The sequence below is a fragment of the Drosophila willistoni genome, assembly GCF_018902025.1.
Source record: "Drosophila willistoni isolate 14030-0811.24 chromosome 2L unlocalized genomic scaffold, UCI_dwil_1.1 Seg168, whole genome shotgun sequence".
NCBI classification, from domain to species: Eukaryota; Metazoa; Arthropoda; class Insecta; order Diptera; family Drosophilidae; genus Drosophila; species Drosophila willistoni.
In genome coordinates, this window is record NW_025814047.1 from 12,971,535 (window position 1) to 12,994,919 (window position 23,385).

A 23,385-nucleotide genomic window follows, 5' to 3' on the forward strand; every position below is an offset into this window, starting at 1 on the left:
AACCCGGCACACACGGAGATGGTTCGGGTTGAAAGTGATTAACAAATCGCAAATTAACAATTAAAGGAGATGAACGGGTGTTCGGGTGAAAATCTCGATTCGGAATAATGGCGATGCCCATTAGAAAAACCCAGTCACCCCTCCTGGTGTGACCGTAGATGCCGAGGATCAAAAAACCCTCCTCACTCTTCACTGCTCTTCGCCGCTCACTGCTGTTCACCCGGTGGCGTGAACATATATAAATATATAAATATATAAATATATAAATATATAAATATATAAATATATAAATATATAAATATATAAATATATAAATATATAAATATATAAATATATAAATATATAAATATATAAATATATAAATATATAAATATATAAATATAAATATATAAATATATAAATATATAAATATATAAATATATAAATATATAAATATAAATATATAAATATATAAATATATAAATATAAATATATAAATATATAAATATATAAATATATAAATATATAAATATATAAATATATAAATATATAAATATATAAATATATAAATATATAAATATATAAATATATAAATATATAAATATATAAATATATAAATATATAAATATAAATATAAATATATAAATATATAAATATATAAATATATAAATATATAAATATATAAATATATAAATATATAAATATATAAATATATAAATATATAAATATATAAATATATAAATATATAAATATATAAATATATAAATATATAAATATATAAATATATAAATATATAAATATATAAATATATAAATATATAAATATATAAATATATAAATATATATAAATATATAAATATATAAATACAGGGTGGGCCATTTAAAAAGGAAGGATTTGTTTTTGCAATAGCAAAGTAAAAAGTGGAATTGTTAAAATTTTTTTTTTAAATTCATTTATTTAGGTCCATGCAGATTTGTTCTAACTACTTTTTATACCCTTGCAAAAAGGGTATATTAATTTTGGTCCTATTTCCGACCATATAAAGTATATATATTATTGATCACCATGACGAGGCGAGTTCATATAGCCATAAATTGGTCGTGGCATGCGCTGTATGGCATGTAGCTCCGTCCTGTTGGTAACAGTAATTATTAAATTCATTTTCACGAACAAATGGCAATAAAAAATCGGTTATCATTGTCCGATAACGCTCCCCATTCACGGTTGCTCCATTTTCGTTTTCAAAGAAGTACGGGCCGATGACTTTATCGGCATAAATGCCACACCACACAGTAACTTTTTGGTCATAAAGATGTTGTGTTTCGATGATTTGAGGGTTGTCAGTAGCATAAAACCGACAATTTTGTTTATTCACTCCTCCATTCAAGTTGAAATGCGCCTCATCAGACATTATGATTTAGTTAGTCCGTAGGAAGTAAAAACTGAAAGCGACAGGCTAAAACAACAAAAAGCCCAGCATACGACGGCGGTAATGTGGTCACCCTGCCTAATTAATGGAATATTCAAATATGAAAAATCCTCTCATATCAGGTTTGCTAAACGCAGAGCTGACTGCCCACCAGTCAGCCTCATGGGACTCCCAGACAAGGTGAAATATCTGGGCTTAACTCTTGACGGAAGATGTAACTAAACCTAAAAGCGAGGAAGATGCATTGGCTCATTGACCACAACTCGCAGCGCAAAACATCAAATAAGATTTGGGTTTACAAGTCCATCCTAAATTCCATATCGATATACGGCATCCGGCATACAGCGTGTCACTCCAACGTGGAAATTCAACAAATGTTCTAAGACAAGCAACTATGTAGATTGGTTTGTGCCCCTTTCTATGTCTGGAACTCTGTCCTGAGATGCGGAGTTCGTCAATTCGGCAGACTCACCAATCAGCCAACCACCCAACCAGCAGACCTGCCAAATGAAAGCCATCCTTACAGGCTACAAAGTTGGCACCCACTGGACTTGCCTTACCGACATTATCCTGATACATACAATAATATTACAAAGATATTTCTGAAGTTGCCCAAACACTAATTATCCTATTTCGAATCCGAAAATTCGAGGTAAACTTTTACCAAATATTTTTTTATGACTCTCTCCGGAAAATCATGCTTCATAAAACAACTTTTCCGACTACCACTTTTTATTAAATTTCTTTGAAGAAGAGCTAAGCAAAGTCGATTTCAGAATCAGTGGAATATTGCCATAAAAAAAATGTAAAAACATTGCAAAACAATGTTAAAGCCTTCTAACTCAAAAAAATACAAATTCGAGACTTTAATGCAAGAATCCCATATCTAGTCATAACAGCTGTGGTGTTTTGTGAACATGTTCGTATAATTCTTAATTTTTATAAGTAATGATTAATTCGACATTTGAATTTCAAGATGAGTTTTGTTTCAACTGTCTAGAAACTGTTAAAATACTGATTTTATAAACACATTTAACTGCTGACAAGTACATGCACAAGGTCTTGAGCTTGGTATCGATGTCAATTTTTTTTTTTTTAAACAGACTCTTGAAGACATATGTAGAAGATATACCAATTAAAACAATGTTGTTAATTTTTAAGCGTTATAAAAGGAGGTTTTAATCTAAAATAAATAGAATGACGGAGCGGGCTCCGTTATGGTTATTTAATGAATGCAACTTAATGCAAATCTTCACAAATTTTAAAATGGAGCAGATATATCAAACCAAATTAGAGTTAAATTCTACCTATATTTATTTCTCCCCGATAAGATTTCGATGATTCTAAATGGATTTTAATGTAAGCAATTAGGAAGATAATTTAATTAGTATAAATCTTACCGCAGTAAAATATTGTACAAAATGGTCCAAGATGACCTCACTTTTATTTCATCGGATGTTTTTGTTTTTTTTTCCACATCTTCATCTAATAAGCATGAAAGTATATTTATAATATCTTGGACAAGTCTCGAAAGATTTCCTTTAAGTGCATCAACTGAAAAAAATCGTAAATAACTGAGGTTAATAGTAATTGACACATCGGCAATTGCAAGAGCACCAATCTGTATTTAGTCACGACCATCAACAGCTCTTCCACTGAAGAGACTGTTCGCCGATATTGTAATCAATGGATCGGGACACTAGAAATAGAGATGCCAGGCCTGTTGTCACAGAGTTGTGCTAGGATTTAATTAAGTTTACTTTTACAAATGGTTAGCCTCGGGAAACACAAAGCAAAACTAAGGCCAATCAGGACAGAGGCAACAGCGGTGGCCAGATTATTTTTATACCTATGCAAAAAGGGTAAAGTAATTATATCAGATGTGTGCAACGCATAAAACAAATATATTAAATATATATTCTTGACCAGCGAGAAGAGACGAATACATATAGCCATGTCCGTCTGCGTGTTCGTCCGTCTGGATCGACAAGAACTACACCTAGACCGTTGATAATTGATAATCATACCACATATAGCTCCCCATATGACAAAACCACGAACAGTGACTTTTCCTAATAGCTTTGTTTTCGAATGAGTTTTTTTATCTGTTAAAACCTGTACTAAATTTCGACCGGACGACTAAATTATATAGCTCCCATAGATTCCTACCGATAGGAAAACAGAGACTTTTATTATTAACTGCTTCAGTTTTGATACGGTTGCCTTTCAATATATTATGTGTCAGTTTTGGCGACTGTAGGTAAGGAAAGAGTAACAAAAAAGTTTCCTCGACCCTATGGTTTATAAAGAGGTTTCGGAATTATTCATCGTCATAAGTACAACGACTAGTCAGAGCCGGCTCAAATGGTGAATATTTTCATAAACCAAACCAACTGTAATGACCGGGTTCTAATTTGAAGACAGATTCTTGAGGCGGGCACGTCAATGTTGTTTGAGTAGGTTTTTATACCCTTACAGAGGTTAACGTAGATTGTGGTCCGTTTGGACTACTATATCAAAAAGTGGCATACGAAAACTCGGTGAAGGAGACTCTTTACCAAGTTTACTAATGATTTAGAGCTGCATGTATAACATAATATCCTAAAATTTTAATAATATCGGATATAAAGCAGACTACTACGTTATTATTGGAACAGACACTGCACTGCATGTGTATGCGAGTACACATACAATGGGCTTGCTATAAAGAAGCGGAAGGGCGGGTACAGCGAAGTTGAAAGGGATAGAGTTTTTGAACATACGTGGGAAGTTTAGCTTCAGTTTTTGCATTACTGATTGAATTCTTTGGTCATCAGTGTTCAGTTCTATTTCATAATTCTTTAATGGTTCATATTTGATTTTTTTCAAATTTACTTTCGGTTGGTTGGTTTGATTTGCACTTGAGATCGAATTTCCAATAAATATTCGTTTTTCGACTTCTTGATTTAAATGACGATATTTGTATTTTCGTTTGGAATATTTATTTGTCGGATTACTTCAGATTTTGCTGGGAGTATTGTGGTATTACTGTCACAGGTGTGTAATATTGGGATGTTTATTGGAAAATCTAAATTTTTCGGTCCTAATATTAGTGAATCGTTTGGTTGACTGACACAAGGGTTAAGGGCTGAGGGAGGCGAGCTTTCACCGCTCTCCCGAACATGCCCACCGCTCTCACCACTCTTAGTTAAGTTAGTTTATAGTTCAATTATTAATGTGAATAAAGCCAGAAGTGAAAATATAATATGTGTGCGTGTGCACTTTTTATGAGCCTAAAGAAGGAAAGAAACTTCTCTTAGCTGCCCCCAATTAAGAAGGAAGTTCTGCCCCCCCACCAACAATTGGTCCTTCGACCCGGATACCAAGATCTACTCGAACCTCAGCATCGGTGGAGTTTGATATACATAGTTTGATATGTATTTGAGAACATGTACATGCCTCCAGCATCCGTACCCATACTCACATACATATAATTGGCTTCCCTTGATTTTCCTAATCGCTAAATTACTTTCGCTCATAATTCCTGCATTTAATTCGTTTTTTCCTCTTCAAAAGAAAGAAATTTGGTCCGCCACACCCCATAAAGTTGGGGCATATCCAGCAGTCAGATCGAAAAAAAAATTTATATTAATTTTTTATAGAAATTTATATTCATCCAATCAATTTACACCTCTGCATATTTTCAAGCACAATTGTTACATTTTAAAGCGTTCCAAGTATCTTTGGTATCGTATCTTTGGTTTTTTATTTGAATTGCAGAGTGATCGAATCGTTCCAAGTCGTGATTGGGGATCTCATTCATTGGTTTTTTCGGAACCGTTTCAAGTTATCCCAAACGAGGAGTACCAGCCCTAACATTCCTTCCTTCAGAGCGCTTCAGCAAGCCAGCAAGCCATTCAGTTTGTAGTCGACACCCAAGTCACTTCATTGTCCGAGGTCAGGGTATTTACCCTCCAAGTCCGTTGTGATCGAGTTCGAGCGTTGTGGGAGAGGGTCGAGCAGAAATATGAGAAATGCGAGGCTTTCCCAGATAATAAAGACGGTAGCTCTGAAGTTTACGAACGATGCACGGCGCGATAAAGCACGCTTATCCATGAATCGTCTACGCCTACTCCTCCGAACCGTCATGGCTCCACCTCTGCACCAGCAGAACGAGGCTGTCGCCTTCCACCCATTGACACAGAGGTCTTTACGGAAGATTACCTTAAATGGCCTACTTCCCGTGATTTGTTGACGGCCATCTGCAGAAGCGATTGTCAAATTTTCCCCGTTAAAAAGCTAGTCCAGCCAGTACCATCTCCTAGCAAAAACGAGCGGTGAAGCCAACCTCATTGCAGCAAAATTCCCGCTTACAAATGATGGATTTGAAACCGCATGGAAAGCAGTCAAACAGCGTTCTAAAAATAAGCGACTTATCGTGAACAGCCAATTTACTTTTTGACCTGTCTAAAATTTCCAATGAGCCCGGAAAGGCATTACAAGATCACCAGAATGCTCTGCAGGGATCCATTTGTGCTTTTGAGTACTGTGGCCTGCTAGTCACCACGTAGGGTGGCATGTTGGTATTTTTCTCTTCCATCAAATGGCCGAAAAACACCCTTTCAATGTGGGAACAATCTCTTGGAGATAAGACTGTCATTCCAGAGTGGCAAACGATGGACGATTTCCTTACCGAGCGGTTTCGTACGCTCGAAGCGGTTGAAAATTCAACTGCAATGGCTATTTCGGTTCCCACATCCAATCCTCCAAGAAACCCACTTCCAGTCACACGAAAGGATAATACATTTAAAGCCAAGGTGACCACCAAGCCCAAGTCCTGTGATCTCTGTATGAAGGAGAATCCCCCGGTGCGTCGATGTTCCTGCTTCCTTCAGATGCGCATGCCAGAGAGGGTGGCATACATAAAGAAAAAGTCCCTGTGTCTGAACTGTTTCGCAGGATGGCATCAAGTAAAAGATTGCCCGAGTCAACATAACTGCTCCACATGCAAGGGTCGTCACAATACGCTCTTGCATAAAGACGCCCGACTGGAGAATAGTCCAACGCCGGTCCCAGCGCAGCCAAACAGTCAGGACCAAGGTGACAGGCATTAACGGAAAGGTCAATAGGACCTTGAAGGTCCTATGTCACATGTCACATAAGCATTCGGTCATCGCATGGACCTCCAGTCGAGACAGAAGCTTGTGTCCTATCCCAAGTTGCCGATGATTTGCCTCCATGTACGATAGCGGACACTGGAAGTAATGCCCAATATTCCGCTAGCTGACCCCTCCTTTAGATTAAAGGCGAAGATCGATCTGCCTCTTGGTATACCAGCGGTGACCATTTCCGGTATTGATGTCATACCAGCGGTGACCCTTTCCAGCATCTAGACCGAAATGTGCGGTTCTTTACTGGCACAAAAGACGAGATTCGGTTGGGTCCCCGTTAGTTCGTATGCCACGTTCACCGAGAGGGTCGCTTTAAGCAGAGAGAGAGCACTTGAAACTCTTCTCACAATGTTTAAGGAGATGGAGGATCTACCGGTCAAAGCGGTAGATTCTGATTCATTTTTCGAGGTCAATTTTCAGAAGACCACAAGGAGGGATGTTTCGGGGATATACATGGTCTCACTTCCGTTTCGAGACACAAGCAACATCAACCTCGGTCACTCCAGACCAGGTGCAATGGCTCAGTTCCCAAAAAACGATGGTCGTCTCCTAAAAAAAATAAGCAAAACTGAGTATGACGCCGTCATCCAAGAGTATTTGGACTTGGGCCACATGCGTCAGGTGCTACTTGACGGCAGTAATAACAACTTTTATTTGCCACACCCTGCAGTTTTTAAGCCCGACAGTACCACAACGAAGGTACTGGTAGTGATTCGATTCTGACAGCGGTGAGAAGCACACGTGTCAAGAAATTAAGTGCTTAACAATCGGTGTTTCTGAAGTTTCTTTTCTACAATTAATTATTTTTTGAGTGTTTAATACAAATACTCGTAATTATGATTGAGCATAATGCTCTCGACGATATGGACGTCAATTCTAATGATATGGACCTAGAAAAAATACTAGGTAACTCCAGAAAACGAAAAAGTGTTTACTCTCCCACAAAGCATGAAAAAAAAAATTCGCGCACTAACTACTACGAATTATTAGACATTGATTCGCAACGGTGCGACGAAGAAGTGATTGAAAGCTTTACGCAGCATGTGCAATTACAAGCAGGTCTCAATAAAAGACTAAGTGCACAAAGCAAAAACTGCGATATAATAACAACAACAGCTTCAACAGGTGAGCCCATACCATCACCGTCAACATCCAAAGCTGCAAAAAACACCTCAACTATAACGGCGTGTACAGGGCCCAATGCAGAAAATATTAAAAAGTCCAACAAAAACAACAACAAACATATACATTGTGTTTAACATTGAAGCAAAACAAATAATAAAATTAATTAAAACTGGTTTAAAAATTACACAATTCACTATCAGAGAACTAAACCAAAACAAAACTGCCGTTTTCTTGACAAACCTGAACGATTACCAAAAAGTACGTGGTCACCTGGAAAAATCCAACGCTCAATTTTTCTCCTATACACCTAGGAGTCTCAAAACCAAAACATACCTAATGAAAGGCCTAAGTGGGGATTCAGACGTACAGGAAATTTTCAGTGATTTAAAAAGTTTTGAATCAGAAGCTCTAAAATTCATACAAGTAAAACCCTTCAACACAAAATCCTCTGTGGAACGGAAAATTGTCTTACCTATGTTTTTGGTTCAAATAAGCGCCGAAAGCAGCGCAAACGCTTTAAAAGCAATTAAAGCGATACAACATCATTGCATTAAATGGGAGCCACTGTGCCGAGCGGAGACTCCCCAATGTAGAAAGTGTCAACGTTTTTTTCACAGTTCTGCTAACGGTAACCTTCCATCCAGATGTGTAAAATGTGGTGCCCATCACGGCATCGCACCCTGCCCCATCCTCAAAAACTCTGAGTGTAACAAGGAGGAACTGTTCTGTGTACTCTGCAAGAAGAGTGGCCACCCGACCTCGTATATAGGATGCGAGCGATACAAAGAACTCCAACAGGGGAACAGGGATCAAAAAAGACAAACACCATTAACCCAAAAATATTCCACTAAGCTAATTAACCCTAATATAAGGTGGAGGCGTCGCAATACTAATAAAAAATAGTATAAAATATCAGAGACAATATAATCACAATCAAACCTTTTCTCCTACATTGAGGCATGTGTGGTAAAGCTTTATTTACAGTCTAATAAATGCATATTTCTGGTTGCCGTATACTGTCCTTCAGGAAATGAAAGCGGTTCATTTCAAAACGAACTTAACATTTTATTTGAAACATTTAAGCCTGACAACACTAGCCATCACTATATTATAGCTGGTGACATGAACTGTAAACATACAAATTGGGGTAATTCATGCTGCAATCCAAAGGGTAACTCTCTTCAAAACTTCTTGTGTCGCAACGAAATTAGATATCGTTGTAATTTATATGCCTCCCAAACACCATCTTTCGAAAGCTCAAACTCCTTCTTAGATATTTGCCTGTCAGATCATAACTTAATGATACACAAAACTAATGAATCTGTGAACTGCTTAGAATGCTTGGACTTTGATAGTGACCACCGTGCAATTGTAATAAACGTATCTTGCCAGGGTAGAGACGATTTTTTTCGTCTTTCTGAACCACTACAATTATTAAAACGCGATTTTAAAAGAACCAATTGGGTCTCATTTAAGAATAAATGTTCGTCCTTGCTTCAAAGAGAAAAACATGTTAGATAACATCCTCACAACGGCAATCAATAAAAGTGTGCCAAAATACAAGAATACACATACACTAGACATACTCACTAAAAGTAGCGTTATCAAAAAACTACAAAAAGAAAAAAGCAAAGTCCTAACACTTATAAAAAAACACAATCGGCTAGAACAAATAGTTCCACTCTCTACTCTACAACTAGCAAAAACCAAGTTAAAACTTATGAAGAAATTATGACTGAAAACATAATATTGCACTACAACAAGATGGTGGAGTCTCAGCTTCTTAACTTAACTCCTTCTGATCCACTTAAATTTCCAACAATTAAAAAATGTGTTCTTAAAGGTATCAGCCATCCTTTAGATCACATAACCATACCAGACACTCGATTTCAGAAATCTCCTGCAAACCCCGATTTCCTTTACAAAGACCCTGCTTCAAACAATTTAGTGCTGGAAAATGAGCAGGCCATTCTCAACTTTATACTTAATTTTTTTGAATTGGTCCACTCTGAAAAACAGAGTGCAGGGACCAATTCTGTCCATAGCAATGTAGAGTATCAATCAATATTCAATCAATTTTTAGATATTAAAAATAGATTTGACAACTTACAATCTACACTTATTGACTTTAGCGAGAACAAAAGAGCTAGTTGCCTAACCAAAAGCCAGACTGAAGACTATTTTATTACAAGCAATGAACTAATTCATTCTCTATTACATCGTCTCCCATGTTACTTTCGCTTACACCATCTTCTTGTCCCTTTTTATGCTCTTCTTTTCAGATTGAAGTACCCAGCACAAGCCCTGGTGTACCTCAATCTATCCCTCACGAGAACTCAGATCAATCACAGGATCATGCTGGCTCTCAATCACTTGCGGAACCCAATGCTCCTCCGCCTCCACTAACTGTAATGCCTCATCGCAAAGAATTATTTATCTCTAGGCTTGCTCCAGACACTTCTGAGTCGTCTGTGGCCGCTTACATTGGTAATATATGCCCTGCTAAAGTTTTAATTCAAAAGATTAAGTTTTCTAGGCCTCGCGAAATCTCCTCTTTTAAAATTACAGTACCCAATGAGTATTTCTCAGCTATGGTTGACACTAATTTCTGGCCAGAGGGCATAGTTGTACACGAGGTTGCGCCCAATAAGCGCTCCCGTCCGTTGCCTGTCCACCTTCCTAATTTATCTTCTGCTTCAAAAAACTAATAACGTCTAGTCTTTGCATCCATTATCAAAATGTAAGAGGACTTCTTACCAAGCTCTCGAACCTGTTCTGTGATAGCCAAACCTTTTCGGCTGACATATTAGCTTTCTCTGAAACTTGGCTTAACTCCTCTGTTTTTGATAATGAAATTCTTTCTAATAACTTTATTTCTTATAGGCTTGATCGTGTTGGTCGTCGTGGCGGTGGAGTACTTATTGCTGTTAACTCGAATCTGTGTTCAAGTGTTGTGCCGATTGATCTGCCCTTAGGTGTTGAGTTTATTTGCGTCGAAGTTACATTTATTTTATTTATTTATTTATTTATTTATTTATTTATTTACGTCAACTAACACAGCAGTCGACGAAAAAGCTTAAGCTAAAGACAGATAGTAATTAAATGAAGAAGGTAGCTTAGCTTTATACACAACTAAACATCCCCGGCCCGGTGGAGGTGTTTTATTTGCACAAGGTGCCAGCTATGCCCCGATTCACAGCCAATGTGGCCAGGGATGAGTTGCAGCCAATCCAAGTCCAGAATATTTTCATTGGTTTCGCTGTAGATGATTAAAAAGTATAGCGCGAAGAGAAGTGACAGAAAGATGAGGAGAGATAAGGTGAGAAAGGTTGTTAAAAGATTGGCAAAGAACACGAAGAGGTTCGTGAAGAGAGTAGTTAGTCAGACATCTACTAAGGTGAATAGGAAAAAAGTTTCTGGTCCGACGTGAGGGAACACAAAAATACAGCGTATCTAGTAAATTGGTAGAAATGACTTCGCCGTTGACTAGTTTATGGAGAAAGAGAATGCCAAAAACAAGCCTACGGTTATAAAGTTCAAGTACATGTTCCATTGTGCACCATCGTTCAAAGACTTAGGCGTTATGTTTGACCCAAAACTTTCATTTAATGCTCATATTTCTTCTATTGTCAATAGAGCATGCAGCCTTCTTGGCTTCATTAAACGTTGGGCCAAAGAATTTGATGATCCCTATGTAACAAAGGTTTTATAAACTTCGTTAGTTCGCCCTACTCTAGAATATTGCTCGCCAGTGTGGAACCCGCAATATGATGTTCACCAGCGTAGTATTGAATCGGTACAGAAGCAATTCCTTAAGTTTGCGTTACGCGGTCTTTATTGGGACCCGAGTCTTCGCCTACCTTCTTATTCTAGCAGACTTCTTATTAATCTTCCTTCACTTTACAACCGTAGGCTCGTTTTTGGCATTCTCTTTCTCCATAAACTAGTCAACGGCGAAGTCATTTCTACTAACGTCACGTCGGACCAGAAACTTTTTTCCTATTCACCTTAGTAGATGTCTGACTAATTACTCTCTCCACGAACCTTTTCGTGTTCTTTGTAACGGGTAACGTATAGTTGTGGCTGGTCATGCAGTAGCTGGATATCTGCTGGCACGCTGTAAATTTCCGGCACTAGCTCGTGGACAAGGGGGTGTAGTTCTGCCGAAACCCAGTTACCACAATTAATTATACTTCGCCGACCTGCCTGCTTTTCTCATTGCTATATTATTAAAAGTGAGCGTGCATGCGACAAGAGAGAGAATACAAAAAAAAATCAAAGATAGAAAAAAAAAGATAGAAAAGAAATATAGAAACAAAAGATGGAATTCCCTACGCTGATAATGCAAGATGCATTTTTACAGTCGCAATCACTGGTGGATTTGTGATTGACCTTTGCCCACCCTTCCTATGATCATCGGCCGCTTGAAGCTTCAGCTTCAGATGATCCCTTTTTCTTTACTGGGGAGACATGTGTAGATGGATGAATTCAACGATAAATTTTAAACAGACATTATAAAATTGTATTAATTATCTAACAATAAGAGAAAAAAATTTAGATTATTAATCATACTTAAATAACTATGCGCTGCGTCGCACATTTTTTTTAATGCACTGCGATGCATATTTTTTTTTCATAATTATAACAAACTATGTCAAATTGTGCGGCATTAAAAGCTGTCCAATTAGAGTGTGGCCTGAAAACCACACGCAAAAATAGTCAGGAATATATCTAAAAAAAATATATTCTTATGCTAACGAAATTTAAAACAACAATTTTCATATTTCTACAATTAAAAAAAAAATTTAAAATTTAAATTTGAAAATTCTAAAATCAAAAAAAAATTTTTTTTTAACCCTCTACCGCATACAAAGCCATATATTGCTTCTCACTTTCAATAATTTTTTTTTTGTGTAAAACGGTACTTACGAATACCTCTTGTTATCAGTTATTTTCTTTGCACTATTTTCTGTAGGATTTTGATGTTTATAGGTTGTTTGTGTTGCCTTATCGCAAGTTCCAATCAGTTTTCTAAAAAACACTTTTGTCGCTAAAAAGTATTTTTATTTTTAAAGAATATAAAGTTTTCTTTTATAAAAATAAATAATTAGAGTATAGGTATGCATTACAAGTACTAATTTACGCAAAAAACTGCGGAAGCCATATATGGCTCTACATGCAGTAACGCGTGCATGATATATTCTAAGTATCCATATCCGGAAGGGGCCCCTAATTTGGGAGTAAGCGGAAATGTTGTATCAAGATTATCGGTAACCATACCAAAAGGAAAAAACTTCAAACTGTTTTCCGACAATTGGTCCACTAGTCCCAAACTTCAAGTCTACCTTATAAAAAATGGCATATTTGCTTTGGGTAAGGTAAGGATTAATCGAATACCTAATTCATAGATTTCAACTGAAAAAGAATTGAAAAGGCAAGGACTTGGAAGCATGGTCAAAAAAGTTACTAATATTGATGGAGTTCAGTTTGACCTTGTCTATTGGTTTGACAATAAGGTAGTTTTCTACTTTCTACTTACGTTGAAAGCAATCCTGTTTCATCGGAAAACCGATGCAGTAAGAAAGACAAAAAGTATATAGACATCGATTCTCCTAAGGCAGTTGATGTGTACAATTACCATATGGGTGACGTTGACTTACTGGATTCTTTACTAGAACTTGCGTTCAAGAGAGTGGTATACAAAATTTTTTTTCCATATGATTGATGTGTGCGTGGTTAATCCATGGATTTGACCATGAAATTCCCTTGAATTCTGTTCGGGTGGACAATATTGGCCTTTTCCCACATGGAAAAAGCAAAGGCAACTCTACCACAACAATTATTCTTTCCGCTCATACACTTTTTGTGAGAAATGCAATGTATTTCTATGCTATAATGACAAAAGAAACTGTTTTACCAATGTTCACCTAATTGCATGGAAAGCCATATATGGCAAACTTTAAAAAGCGCTAAATGCATAGAAAGCCATATAAGGCTTAATTTTTTTCCCCCAAACTAATTTTTACTTACTTTTTTACTTTTACGCAAAAAAAAAAATAACAAAATAAATAAATAAAATAAAATTAATTTTGCAACGAGATCATATTTTATAAAGGTTTCACAAAATTTTTTTTAACAAATAAATTGTAAAAATGGGTTGGTTCGGTAGCGACGATACCCAAGCAAAAGATAATACGACCAATGTGGTCAATATGTCAGAATTATTGATCACACTGACGATATCAATGCTTTATGGCTGCTACTGCTTATATTAACTATAGTGTCAGTATGTCAATTTCTATGGACCCTTTACGTCAAACATAACAGACTAATGAAGAAAAAATATATGAGCAGAGCCAATAATCTAGACAGGATTTAAAAACAATTAAAACCCAATATGACAGAAATTATTGAAAAAATTTATAGTAAGCACCCAGATTTCAGGCTAAACTCATTGATAATATTGCAAAAGCGGATAAAGGGGGTAGTTACTACACTCAAAGAGCTAGAGGCAATAGCCGAGGTATCTACAACTCCTATGGAAATAACAATTACTACAATGATAGAAGAAACAATAGAGGAGGACGAGGTTATAGCCGAGGTAGTTATAACTCAAACCGAAACAACAATCATAACAGGAACGGCTCTAATAGTAACAATGGCAATAATGTCCGAATTACCCAAAGCGACCAGGGAAACGGACAAGCTCCTCCAAATGCTCAAAATTAGAAAATAAAGTCTATTCTATTAACCTAAGTCTTAATAATTTCGTATCATTTAAGAATGTTAAAACAAATAAGAAAATAAGATTCTTAAATGATACCGGTGCAGACATTTCTATAATAAAAGAAAATTCTGATGTATTCCATGACATGCAAGTAAATAAAACCATAGACATTCGAGGCATATGAGAAGGAGTAATAAACTCCAAGGGCCTAGTCTCAATTGAATTGCAGACAGATAAATATATTATTCGATACGAATTTCATCTGCTTCATTCAGATTTCGCAATCCCATGCGATGGAATAATAGGATTAGATTTCATAAAAACTTTTAATTGCAAATTAGATTACAATAATTCAGAAGATTGGTTTATACTTAGACCACGAAATTTAAAGTACCCAATTTATGTTTCAATAACATTTCCTGATTGGAAATTAGACCGGCTGTTTATGTTGCAAAGCCCAAAGTATTTGGGTCCGATTCTTAAATACCACAGATAAATGCCAAATAGTAGGCGTTAACAATATAAAATTTGAATCACTCGCGAACTACGATATAGTTCAAAATAACAAAGATATAAGAAAAGAATCTGTAATTCATAAATTGAGGAAAAATTTCCCAATACTATTTAAAGACAAACTCGATAAGTTATGCACCGACTTCACACCGAACCAATCACAACAAATAATTTTTATAAACAAAAATTAAGACTTAAGGATGATGAACCGGTACATGTGAAAAATTACCGCAATCCGCATAGCCAAATAGAAGAAATCCAGCGACAAGTTGAAAAGATAATTGAACAGGGTATTGTTGAACCGTCTGTCTCGCCTTACAATTAGAAGAGTACGACTTTACAGTAGAGTATTTGAGAGGTAAAGATAATTTTGTAGATGACGCCTTATCGCAGATAACTATATACGAATTACAGGATATGAATACAAAAGTCCTAAAAGTCACTACCAGGCAACAAAGTAGACAGAAAAACTGCGCAGTTAATAACGAAGAACTTTTGCCAAGGCAAAAACTTCAAGATGCTTTTAGAAGCCCAACGTATACGAAGTCATCAATAATGATGAGGTACGGAAAGTAATGACCTTGCGATTAACAGAATCTAAATGTTCATTGAAACCTGGAAAGAAAGATATAGCATTATATTGAAAACATTAAGAGTAGCGCTACTCCAGCCGGTGACCCTAATAGAAAATAAAAAAGAAAAAGAAGCAATACTGTCTACATACCATGATGATCATATTCAAGTCATACTAGCATTACCAGAACGCTGGCAAAAATCAAAAGATGCTACTATTGGAAAAATATGGGACGCCATATCAAAGAGTACATGTCATAAGTGCCAGGTATCAAAAACGACGACACATACGAAGACCCCATGATAATAACAGAAACACCAGTAATGTAGCTAAAGCTATATTCGAAAATCTTATACTACAGTACGGTCCAATGAAAATACTTATTACGGACATGGGAACTGAGTATAAAAATCAGATTATAACAGATATGTGCAAGTACATGAAGATTAAAAATCTAACATCAACAGCATACCACCACCAGACTTTAGGGACAATAGAACAAAGTCATAGAACATTCAACGAATATATTCGTTCATACATATCAGCAGATAAGTCCGATTGGGATGTTTGGATACAATATTTCACTTATTGTTACAACACAACACCCTCGGCAGTGCATGAATATTGTCCATACGAACTATTATTTGGAAGACTACCAAATCAGTTCATAGATTTTAATAAAATAGATAGAATAGATCCTATATACAATTTAGACGACTACTCTAAGGAAATAAAATTTAGAATAGAAATAGCATATAAAAGAGCTAGGATAATGTTAGAAAACCATAAGTTAAAGAACAAAAAATACTACGATAAAAATACTTCAGATTTTGATTTACAAATAGGAGATAAAGTCTTGTTAAGGAAAGAAATAGGTCATAAACTAGATGCTAAATTTATAGGCCCTTATAAGGTAGTGAGTATATAAGATAATGATAATATAATAATTGCAGGTGATAAAAATAAAAACCAGAAAGTTCATAAAAACAGGTTAAAACCATTTATAAAATAAAAATCGGAATGATCAATCGTAATAATAATAACAATTAAAAAAAAATATATATACATATATATATAATATCGAATTTTTTTTTATCTTAACAATTTAAAAAAAATTAAATAAAAAAAAATTTAAAAAAAAAATCAAATTAAAAATAAAAAAAATAATATATATATTTTATAATTTTCATTATAATTAAGTTCATCATATTAATTAAAAAAAAAAGAGAACACAAAAAAAAGAAGACATTTAATTTAATTAAATAACTACGTATAAATACTACGTTATTTTTAAGAAGAGGGAGGTGTAGTATGTTCAGTAATAAAATAATAATAACCGACGCAATGTAGAGTATTCTACATATAAAAGCGTAATATGCTCAACACATGATATTGTATACTACATGTTCACATAGTAGTCGCTATGCATAAACAAGGCGAGCGCATAATATATGCAAATGTAATGCGACCCCACTTATATGTGGCTGACCACCAGCGTGGGATCTGCCCCGTCGGCATATTCTCTAAGCCTTATGCGCCTGCTAAATATATACATATACACATACATACATACTACGCTCTCTCGTTCTGCTGCCTCCAGCGGCAGAACTTATATACTTAAGATTTGTTAGGCTAAGCACAAGACCATTTTTTAAATAAAATTCATTCGGTTTTTACCGACAAGAATAAACGCAACGTTTCTTTAATTGACTTATTTCTACATGGCAGGATCTCTCACGGTCGCCATCCTATCTAAGCTGGAAAACAATATAATCATTTTAACTTTTATTCTACAAACGATGGTTGAGCTGCAAGTGCTGCGCAAGCCCTTGAGTCATCGATTTGTCCTGATGAAAGACCCGACACCTATACTGCTGGGCACTGATTTTTGGCTAAAGCACAACGTCGTGATCGACTTTGATAAAATGCACCTAAGATTCCTCTGGGGTACCATGCCTTTACTCCGCGCCTCCGAAGCGCCATGTTTGGCAACACGCTCCGACACGCATGTCAGGTTGCAATGTGCGACGGCAAACCGTCCGACGCTTTCACTCGCTTTCAGTCACTCGTTTGACACCTTGAAGAAGTGTTTAACGACAGCCCCCGCTTTGGCGGTTCCTTATGACACCGGTCAATTTATTCTGAACACGAACGCCTCGAATTCAGGGGCGGGAGCGGCGCTCCATCAACCACAGGACGGACAAGAACGAGTAATCGAGTATTATAGTAAATGTTTCCAACCAGTAGAACGTAACTATTGTGTAACACGTCGACAGCTCCTCGCCGTGATCCGTGCCAACACTTGCATCATAATTTATATGGCCGTCCGTTTCTCGTACGGACTGATCATGCATCTTTACAGTGGTTGTACAACTACAAAGAACCGGAAGGGCAGATGGCACCTTGGCAGTCTAGTGTCGATTCGGTGTTCCCTTCGTCTTACACTCTGATCACGGACGCAACTTCGAGGCAGGTGTCCTTCAAGCCTGCATGCGGCTGATGACTGTTGAACACACAGGAACCCCACCGCTGCATCCACAATCGCTGCATCCACAATACCCTTTTTGCAAGGGTATAAAAAGGGTAAGGTAAAGCAAATAAAAAAAAAAAAAAATCCAGACGGCCGGTGCTAGCTTTGACCGCGTCAAAGTTTGCATATACTTGCAACTTATTTGCTAACTCTGTGGAAAAACGTTTTATCTAAAAAGGCTAATGTTTGCGAAAAAACGGCCCACGGACAGACGGACGAACAGACGGACGGACAGACGGACGGACAGACGGACGGACAGACGGACGGACAGACGGACGGACGGACGGACATGGTGTGAGGAACATTAATAATAATAATATCCCAACAAGCAAGCAGCAACACAATCCAACGCTGCAATGATATGCCAGATACAAGATACAGTCGAGACGCAAACCGATATACGACCAAGCCTAGCACTGACCGATCGAACCGAATCACGGCAAATGATTTACGATCAAACATGGCCGATCGAACCACACGCAACCGCTGGCGATTTCGTACAAGCGGGAAGATGCGTAGGATGCATAATATGAGAAATCGGCAACCAAAGATACAATATACGACCAAGTCTAGCACTGACCGATCGAACCGAATCACGGCAAATGATTTACAATCAAACATGGCCGATCGAACCACAAGCAAACGCTGGCGATTTCGTACAAGCGGGAAGATGCGTAGGAAGCATATTATGATAAATCGGCAACCAAAGATACGATATACGACCAAGTCTAGCGCTGATCGATCGAACCAAATCAAGGCAAATGATTTACGAGCAAACATGGCCGATCGAACCACACGCGACCGCTGGCGATTTCGTACAAGCGGCAAGATGCGTGGGAGGAGGAACATAAGAAATCGGCTGTATAAGAGCGAATGAAACGAGGCTTGAGGGCATAATCACAAATCAAAAGAGGGCATTGGCCTAGTGAGAAAATCCAAGAGCACAGAGAGGCAATAAGAGAAGTACATGCACTAGCATAGCATGCGTGTGGTTTGGGGAACAATACGCGGGAGAAGCATACACTCACACTACACGTATACTATGCGTGTATGACCGCGAGAGAGAGTACTGGTGGCCAATGCAGGTACTCTCTGCCTACGTCACGCAGGCGACACCGAAAGCAATTAGATCGCGAACAGGAGAAACCAAACGAACAAAAGAGAGTAAAGGTGAGGCCCAAGCAAGCCCGTGAGATGGGTGCGGGGGATGCATCGTGCCGAAACGAAATCAAGTGAGGGCTATGCTTATGAATCGGGGAGTAGGGGGGAAAGAATAAATGCAAGAAACGATAATGGCTTGCGGACTTGTAGGGGGAATATGCAAGCCGAAGAGGGAGGGATGAGCAATGGGGAAGCCCTCTATCCAATGGATAAGATATGCGCATTATATTGCGATACATATAAAATGAACTACAAATACTTATTAAAATAAACAGGCTAACTATTGTAAAATAATAGATTAAGTTGAATATAGCAAATATTTGTATGTTCTAGTTCTAGTGTGGGGGGATTTGGGCGAAGTTGGGTATGGCGAGTGGATCAAGGGGAGCGACGGGCGACGGCAGCGCCGACAGAGAAAAGAAAGCAGCGAAAGTCAACGGGATAAGATGGGCGGCCAATAGGAAAGCGACGCCAATAGGAGAAAGTGATAGAAGCCAACATAGCGACCGAGATGCTATGCAGGCAAGGAAGAAAGACAAGGACAAGGAAGCGAATGGGCGCGCAGCCACAAAGAAAGTGGACACATATGCGCTAAGGATTTAAGGGACTATCACCACGCATAGCAACAAGTGGGTGCGTGGGTGAAAGCAGAGGGCCGATGGAAAAGTACCAGCTGTATAGCGGTACTACACCAATCGATTACTGAGGCCGTGGAAGCTGCCTATATAAAGGCAACCCAGGCCACGAGCACGCAAAGACCATCTTAAAAACGCGGCTGAAGGCACTGAGGTGGAAACAACATCCCTAGAAGATCAGGATACGCCAGGAAGGTGAAAGAAAGGCCTTAGGATCTATCCTATGCTAGGATCTATCCAATCAGCGTTCCAGAGATATTCTGAAGAGGGAGATACCAGTCAAAGCATCTACATTGCGAGTCTGAAATAGGAACAAGCGGAGACAAAAGGAATGAGAGACGGACTGCAGCCACCAGCGAAGGACCCAAACCACAATCAGCGCTGTCCAATTTCGAGACTTCCCCAGAGAAATTAGTCATACCCAGCCGAGCCCAAAAATATTATAAATAAATACGTGCTTTAAAACCATTAATCAAACAAACGAGTTCTAATTTTACCAGGGCACAAAATAAATTTTGTTGAAAGGATCGTTACAACTGGCGCCCAACGTGCTACACTGGTGAAATTTAGACACAAAAACTACAATTTGTAAATCAACAAAAAAAAAAATTCAAAATGGGAAAAGGATGGATTTACCACATGAAGAAGGAGGATCTGGTACAGACAGGCAGGAAATGAGGAAACAGCTAGGCGAGTGGGTAGAAAACAATGAAGCGGACCAAGACTGGAAGGATGAAATAAATAGATACAAAATACGAAGACATTATAAACAAGGAATCTGAGTCATTCAAAAAAATAAATATCGCCACATTGGCAATTCCTCCGTTTCTACCACCAAGATGGGGAAGCGAAGGAGCACTGGATAGCACCGAAAACAAAAGGGATGTAAGGAGACAAACAATGGAACCCAGGAAGACGGTGCTAAATACAACAAGCAAGACCACCGAGCACTCAAATAATACATCGCGAACAACAAACAATGGCGATCGTGGAAAGAGTTTGTGGAGGGATTCAAGAAATACTTTCTTCCAGGAGGTTTCTTCAACAAACTGGGTGATCAAGTCAAAGCTAGTAAACAAAGCATTCATGAGTACTTCAAGGACTACATGGTGGACTTGCAAACAATGATGAGACCCCTTAAAATACCAGAGTACGAACAATTGGAGGTCATATTGGAAAATTGCACTCCAGATTTGAAAAGAAACCTAGATGAGCTGATGCAGTTGGCAGAAGAACACGAGATGCTCGAACAGGAACGATCCGATTTCCATCGCGAAAACAGTGCTCAAAGAACACACAAAAACCAATGAAACCACAGAGGAGGAAATAATCACGGGCCACTAGTCACACAGTGCCGAAGATGCCAGGACAAAAGCGTGGAGAATCATTCAAGACCAAACCAAGAAAATAAGAACATCCAAGACGGAAGAGTCGAGAACATAAACCAGTGAGGAATAAAGGAAAATGGGAGAACACCCACAAGCAGGTGTAGATGGCAGATGGAAAGGTGCGAGACATTGAAGAGCAATGGACAGGATACGTGAGATTCGGGAATAAGGAAATTCACATGCCATTCCTCGTCATGCCAAAGGGAATGGATGCACTGATTTTAGGGTGGACAATCCTCAGGACAATGAACAGAGATATATCGTGTGGAGGCCACAAAGTGCGAATACCGACAGTAAGGCGAATACAAGGCAGGCTGGTGGAAAGAATATCCATCATGGTGACTCAGAATGGTGAACAACAAGACATACAAAGTTTTCTGAGTCATGAGTTGAAGGAATTGGGGAAAGCTAAGGGACTATCAAAGGTGGGGATACATCGCATAACGATGATGGATGATATCCCAATAAAACAAAGGTATTACCCAAAAAATCCTAAAATACAAGGAGATATGAACCCAAAGGTCGATGAACTGTTGACAATGGGATGCATAGAACCATCACAAAGCCCATATAGCTCACCCATAGTGATGGTGAGAAAGGAACAGACAGGCAAATGGAGATTATGCGTAGATTTCAGACAGATTAACGCAAAATCTATAAAGGATGCATACCCAATGCCACTCATCGACTATGTCTTATATCAGCTACGCGAAGCAAAATTCATAAGCAGCTTAAATCTGAAGGATGGATACTGGCAGATTCGATTGGAAGAAAAAAGCACATAAGTCCCATCCGTAAGTCCAGATGGGTTTCAGTACGGAGTTGTATAGGAGGACTTTATACTCCAGACGTAGAGGGGACCGAGCATTGATGATCCAATGTAGGCTACTCGCTTTCAGTTTAAGCTGTGACTTTTTTCTTCGATGTGCTTGCGCCAAGTTAGTCTTCTGTCTAGGTGGATGCCAAGGTAAGTGACATCCACGGCTTGAGGAACTGGTACGTTGTTTAGCATTAGAGCTGGAAAGTTTCTTCTGTTAAGCGTAAATGTAACATGTTTGCATTTCTGCTCGTTGACCCGGATACGCCAGGTTGATAGCCATTGCTCTACCACCTTGGGGTGTTCCTCTAATTTTGCAGAGGCTTGCCATGTCATCGGCAAAAGTGGACGTTGTAAGTCCTAAACTAGTTGGTAAGTCTGCAGTGTACAGCAGGTAGAGCAATGGGCCGAGTACACTGCCTTCCGGTACACCAGTTTTGATTTCAAAGTCAGCCGAGACGGAGCCAATACATCTTACAGCGAATTTCCTATTGTAAAGGTAAGATTCCATGAGTTTGTGGGTGTACTGTGGCAGTTTTTGCTGGATTTTAAACATCAGATCCTCCAGCCAAACTCTATCGAAAGCCTGTGCAACGTCGAGAAAGACAGCCGCACAGTATTCTTTTAGTTCGAATGCTGTTCGTATTTCGGACGATTGACTTGTTCAATTGTACCATGTTTTTCGCGAAAGCCGAACTGGTGTGAAGAGATTTTGTTCTCCGATGCCAGAAATGAGTTTAGTCGGATCTGCAGGACCTTTTCAAAAAGCTTCGAAAGACATGGCAGCAAACTAATTGGCCTATAGGATGATGGCTTTGTCCTTTCCCACTTTAGGAATCATGATGACTTTTTCCATGTTCTTGGCAAGTAGCCAATTTTTATTATAGCGTTGAACAGTTTGCAGATATATTGTATGGCGATGATAGGGAGTTCTAGGATCATTTTCGGTGTGATTAGGTCATGGCCAGGGGCTTTTTCGGCTTTATGTGGTTTTTAATAACTGCAGTGATCTCGTCCGATTGGAGTTCCGAGTACTCATCCGTTAATGTGCTCGAAGGGGGAAGTACAGATGAGTTTGATGTTGGATTTGGCTGGAAAACCATTTTAAGATGTGTGCAAATACGGATGCCCTCTCTTCGTCACTGCGGGCCCATCCACCGGTTGGACTCCTTATCGGTGGAATTGTTTCTGTAGGAGCGCTTAAAGTTGGGTGGGCTTTCCACAGAGGATGTTTAGTGCTGGTTGGACTGAGCTTTTCTATGTATTTCCTTTGAGCCCAGCTTTCCTCTTGTCTTAACGCCTTGGAGAGGTTGCGATTAGTAGTGATCCGATTACGCGGAATCCTCTTGGTAACTGG

General features: G+C 38.3%; 1 protein-coding gene across 1 annotated transcript in view; it reads right to left on the bottom strand.

Moving 5' to 3' along the window:
* Positions 1 to 23,385, bottom strand: part of LOC124459852 — a 148,124-nt gene that overhangs the window by 59,900 nt on the left and 64,839 nt on the right. Inside the window, exon 3 of the mRNA XM_047009609.1 lies at positions 2,809 to 2,962. Coding sequence (XP_046865565.1) covers positions 2,809 to 2,962 — 154 coding nt within the window. The remainder of the gene's footprint in view (positions 1 to 2,808; positions 2,963 to 23,385) is intronic.